Raw genomic sequence first — 5,960 nt, 5'->3', positions numbered from 1 at the left:
AGCCCGGCTGTGTTCTTCATCACTGTTTCCTCCTCCTCCTCAGTGGTTCCCTCCAGGTAGGCCTCTTCGTCTTGTGCTACTTCCGGAGCCTGGCCGCTCTGCCATCGTTCCAACAGCTCCTGTATTTACCCAAAAGAAATTTGAAAGATTTTCTTACCTGGTTTGTTAGACATAATCAATAAAGAAACCTTTTCTGATTACTTTAAATTAGAAAATTTTCTGAATAAAAAAAATGATTTCTTCCAAAAATTTTCAAATTTACGTACTTTGTAGACAAGGCCATATTTTTGTAATTTAGGAACTGTGCAAGTGTTCAAAATGGCACTGGATGCTAAGAGCTTTTATGTTACAGAAGTTCATCTGAAGATGGTCTCTATTATTTACGTTAGGATACTTCATCCAGTAGCTACTTGCTGTGAGTAGAAAGCTCTCCAGTTTATGACTGTCCATCAGAAAGTTGATATGTTAAGCACACAATTAATGAGGTATGTATATTACGCACACCAGCAATGGGTGTTTTTAGAGTATTTATTGTTTCATGAACATTATTTTCAGATGGACAGAAATGACAACATAAATACATTGGGTATGTACAGCTTTACTGAAACAAGCTACAATTTTTAGTCCATGGACCCTCCTGCCACGACGCATTCGTGAGGTATGGCCGTCAGCTTCAGCAAAGCCCTGTGGAGTTATGGAGTGTAAATGTTTCCATCCTAACAAACGTATTAGGACAATGAGTGCTTACAAAAACTGTGTTAGATCACGAACCTTGCTTATGAAGCCCCCGATTCTGACAGATTACGCTAACGGAAATGCTACTCATGCTTGAACATTTCTTCGACAAAACGTCTGTGTATGGTGGCTATCCTTGTGGCTGGTAGGCTAAGAGAGTTTATAACTTATCCTGAGAAAGGTACAAAACCCTCCCCTTGCAGACCTCAGATACGCATTATTAGGTAGACAATGTGTGAGTGTACACTAGTCCGAGTATTTTTTGTTCTGTTCACAAATTGTCTCAAAATATTTTATCTTACCTCTCCAAATCCATTTGGATTTGACAATAATTCTCCTGATGCCCGTCCATGAAGCAGAGGTTTCTCATCCAATTTCGATTGCAGTTTTCAACCGTTACATTCTGCAATCACAGTTGGAGCAAGACCTAGTAACCGGGTAGGTAGGCTGCTTTGCCTAGTCACTCACTGCTCTTTGCCTATATATATATATTATATATAATATATATATATATATATAATATATATATATATATGTCGTACCTAGTAGCCAGAACGCACTTTTCTGCCTACTATGCAAGGCCCGATTTGCCTAATAAGCCAAGTTTTACTGAATTAATATATTTTCTTTAATTTTTTTCTTATGAAATGATAAAGCTACCCATTTCATTACGCATGAGGTCAATTTTTTTATTGAAGTTAAAATTAACGTAGATATATGACCGAACCTAACCAACCCTACCTAACCTAACCTAACCTATCTTTAAACGTTAGGTTAGGTTAGGTAGCCGAAAAAGTTAGGTTAGGTTAGGTTAGGTAGGTTAGGTTGTCGAAAAACAATTAATTCATGAAAACTTGGCTTATTAGGCAAATTTGGCCTTGCATAGTAGGCTGAGAAGTGCGTTCTGGCTACTAGGTACGACATATATATATATATAATATATATATATATATATATATATATATATATATATATATATATATGATAATAGAGCACATGGTTGAGATCACTGGTGACGAAATAGTCCAGGATAATGCTGATGTTCTAGTAGAAAACGATGGCTATGTTTCTGATTCAGCACATATTATGTGGCTAATTTTGTGGTTATGGCCGAGAACGCTGGTGATGGGTGGCTTGTTTAACTCATATCTTGAAATGTCTTTAAGGTGGTAACGAAGATCAATGTCCCTGTGACCAGATATATGGCCAGGACCCGTCGGTTCGTGATCTGATCAACCTGGTCCAGCTACTCTTTGTCTAACAAATTATATCCCGGTTCATCAAGTATCCTTTAGAAGCATTAATCAAGATAATATTTGAATATCGAGAGAAACATAGGCGACTTATGCCTTTTATTTTTAGAGAGAGAACGTTTAAATGTCGAGTGAAACTAATGTTTATAGAATTGTGTTCATCATCTTTACAGAACCTCTACTTATTAAAGAAAAAATTAGGTGTAATATGTGTGTAGATTTGGAACTAGTAATTCTAATAATTTTCTAATAATTATTATAAAATAATTCTAATAATTTTCTAATAATTATTATAAAATAATTCTAATAATTTTCTAATAATTATTATAAAATAATTTTAATAATTATTATAAAATAATTCTAATAATTTTCTAATAATTATTATAAAATAATTCTAATAATTTTCTAATAATTATTATAAAATAATTCTAATAATTTCTAATAATTATTATAAAATAATTCTAATAATTTTCTAATAATTATTAGAATAATTCTAATAATTTTCTAATAATTTTCTGATGTAAATTATAATTGGTCAGTCTCTCTCTCTCTCTCTCTCTCTCTCTCTCTCTCTCTCTCTCTCTCTCTCTCTCTCTCTCTCTCTCTCTCTCTCTCTCTCTCCTCTCTCTCTCTCTCTCTCTCTCTCTCTCTCTCTCTCTCTCTCTCTCTCTCTCTCTCTCTCTCTCTCTCTCTCTCTCTCTCTCTCTCTCTCTCTGCCTTGTTTTGAACTCGCTGTATCTTAAGTTTGGTTTGGTTTTGGTAGTGAGGTTCAGGGAGGTATAACGGTACTCGAGGCTGAGTCTTATGATCATCCTGTACAAGTGAAGCTTGACGTGGGATGGGGCTTGTTGGAAGAGGAAAACCTTCTCCAAGGAACCTTTGCTTGTCGCTGTCTTATGAAGAGATGTACTGGGTAGAGTTGAGAAGTCCATTGAAGTTGTACGCTAACACTGTGTTGGCGTTGGAAATGGTTATGGAAAGGCGATGGTAACCCCTGATACGCACTCCGCATTTGATTTTTATTGTGCATGTCATACAACCTATTGTACTTATTTGGATCTTATCCGGCTTTGTGGTGATCCTACATTTCCTTTCCCAATTAGCAGTCCAGGCGAGTTCGATGTTTGTGTTCTTGGTGATTGTTGCGTGTTTGGTTGCTTGGCTGCTTGTGTTGGAGGTTATTATCTGGGTGACGTCATCCGCAAATTGGATTATGGTGTCTATTCTCCAGCTTGGGTCATTTACAAAGATAACAGGCACCATCCTTGTGGCACTCCAGCCGTAGGCGTAAAAGATGACCCCGTCAGTCCGTTGAAGCAGGGGGTGATTCGTCTGTTTTTCAGAAAGTTCCTGACAATTCAGAGTAGAGTCCTGTTTTTGTTGGTGGATTGTAGAGGCAGCGTCATATATTATATTGATTTCATGTTGGGTTGAGAGGTGAGATCTAAAGCCGAACTGCTTTTCAATGAAGAGTTTGTTATACGCCATGTAGTAGTTGTTACTGTTGGATATTATTTTTCGAGACTTTTTTGAAAATGTATCAACGAGGGACATCGGGCGGTAGTTGCGTGGTTGGTGGGCGTTTTGTTTGGCTGGGGATGAATATCATCTTGGCCGGAGACAGGAATACGGTCCGATGCCGACATTGCAGTGTATATATTTAGTTTGGAGTGAAGGAGGTTACCTGGAAGAAGTTGGATCTTTTTAGCTTTTATCCCCTAGGGGCCAGGAGCCTTGTTCCGGGTACTTTTGATGCAGCAAAGCAGGAAGTTTTGGGCACCTCTGGTAGATAAGGACCCAAAACAGAAAACGGGACAACACTTCAATTTCGCGAGTCGGTTTCATTTTCTAGTACAGCGACTTTTAGACTTAGTGCGCATACGAGCGAAAAGTGACGAAGTTAGTAGGAGGACGGATTGTTTGATTACCCCTCTCATCTCGACCATTGTTATAGGTCTTGTTAGCGGGTGCACGTTTTGAAGGTTTGCGGGGTCGATCACAGAGTTACTGAGGAGGAAGTCAGCATTCTCTGCCGTCCATTTGTTGACTCGGTTGAAGTGAACGCTGTTGAAGGCTCTGTTGTTCACCGAGAGCGTCTCTTTCCATACAATACCCATCAGGCCAGCCTGCTCTTATGGGTCTTCGATTTTGACGTGTTGTTCTTCGTCGTACTCATCTATGAATGTGTGGGCGAGATGTTTGAGGTGCGGCCTAGACGACCCAATAAGTTGCTTGATCTTCCGGCAGAACGTTCCAGGGTACCTTTTATATTTATTGGTTGGCTTGAATCTCTAGGTTGCCCCAGATGTGGTTCCTATGGGCCAGCGTTAGGTCAACGGCTTCTCTTCTGAGAGTTTGCCGGATTAGAACAGGTGGATGGCCCGATTATTGTTGGATGAGGCAGGCTTGTTGGTACTCTTGCAGTTTACTTATGACCTCATGCGTGGGTTTATATTGGTAGTGAGTACAGGTACTGGACATTTCGCATGTGGAAATCTGTAGCTTGCCGGGTCCGGATTTGGATGGAGGTAACGGCTTGGTCGATTGAGCGGATGAGGAGGGTGTCCAGTTCGATAATTGGGTCCTCCGCAAGGAAGGTTTGGTATGCCTGGGCTCCTATTGTTCCCAGCCTGGGCCTGGGCGGGACCACAAATTTAAAAGGAGCTGAAGAGTAATGACTTCTGGGATGTGGTCCGAGCCCACGTTCTTGCCTGGAGTCACACTGCAGTGGAATAAATCAGTCCTTGTTGGTCAGTACGACGTGTGGGGTACCCCTTGCGTTAGCGGTACCCCTTGCGTTAGCGGTACCCCTTGCGGAGGAGGTAGGGTTTGGAGGAGGGATCTGCGTCGTTGTTGGTGCACATGCCCTCGCTGACTTCATTGTGAGTGCAGGGTATGAGATAAGGATACGTTAGAGAGCAGTGGCGGAGTGTCACACGTACCTCTCGATAAGGCTCTGTTCCTCTTTTTCCCCGGCAACACACACTCACTCACTCATTCACTCACTCACTCCCTCCCTCACCCACTCACTCACCCACTCACTCACTCACTCACTCATTCACTCACTCACTCACTCACTCACTCACTCACTCACTCACTCACTCACTCACTCACTCACTCACTCACTCACTCACTCACTCACTCACTCACTCACACATACACACAGAGCCACTCTCTCTCTCTCTCTCTCTCTCTCTCTCTCTCTCTCTCTCTCTCTCTCTCTCTCTCTCTCTCTCTCACCTTGGAAGCCTCTATCTCTGCTTTTAGAAGCTGCTGGAGGTGTGGGAGGCAGTTGACGTACTCGGCCTGGATAATTGGACGCTGCAACATGCTTCCCAGCAGCTCCACCACCTGTCAGACGACACAAGCTCACTCACATTTGTTTATTTTGGTTTGAAAAACCTATATTGGTTTTAACACCCTTTTCTGAGTCATGTCAACTTTTTTCCCAAAATTAATTTTTTTGTGTTTATGTTTACACAAAATTAAATGTTTTTTTCGGGGGGGGGGGGCTGAATGTGTGTGTGTGTGTGTGATGTGTACTCACCAAGGTGAACTCACCAAGATGTGCATGTAGGGTCAAGCTAGGCTCCTTGCCCCTCCGTCATGATGTTCTCAGAAAAATGCAATGAATCCTTTATCATGCTTTTATCATATTTACATTCACACCATTACTAATCTTCAGCTGTCTGACTCACCCAACACTACAATTCCTCCGCCACCTAACTCACCCAGCGCCATTATTATTCCGCAACATGACTCGCTCAGCACTATTAATCCTCCGCCACCTGACTCACTCAACACTACTTCTCCTTCACTTCCTAACTCACTCAACACTATTAATCCTCCCTTACCTGACTCACAAAAAACTACTAATCCTGCACTATCTGACTCACCCAGCACTACAAATCCTCCGATATCTGAATCACCAGCACTTCTAATCCTACACTACCTGACTCAACCAACACTACT

At 41.3% G+C, this 5,960-nt stretch overlaps 1 protein-coding gene across 1 annotated transcript in view; it reads right to left on the bottom strand.

Moving 5' to 3' along the window:
* LOC123756316 (dynein beta chain, ciliary) overlaps positions 1-5,335 on the bottom strand; it is a 98,021-nt gene extending 92,686 nt beyond the window's left edge. The window contains exons 1-2 of the mRNA XM_069331019.1: positions 5,229-5,335; positions 1-119 (exon numbers count right to left, since the gene is read on the bottom strand). The exon at positions 1-119 is cut by the window's left edge and continues 117 nt beyond it. Coding sequence (XP_069187120.1) covers positions 1-119; positions 5,229-5,318 — 209 coding nt within the window. The 5' untranslated portion in view covers positions 5,319-5,335. The remainder of the gene's footprint in view (positions 120-5,228) is intronic.
* Positions 5,336-5,960: the final 625 nt, after the last annotated feature.

This window comes from Procambarus clarkii, chromosome 25, assembly GCF_040958095.1.
Source record: "Procambarus clarkii isolate CNS0578487 chromosome 25, FALCON_Pclarkii_2.0, whole genome shotgun sequence".
NCBI lineage: Eukaryota > Metazoa > Arthropoda > Malacostraca > Decapoda > Cambaridae > Procambarus > Procambarus clarkii.
Note: the sequence above shows the minus strand (reverse complement) of the source record. Positions and strands in the feature narration are given on the sequence as shown.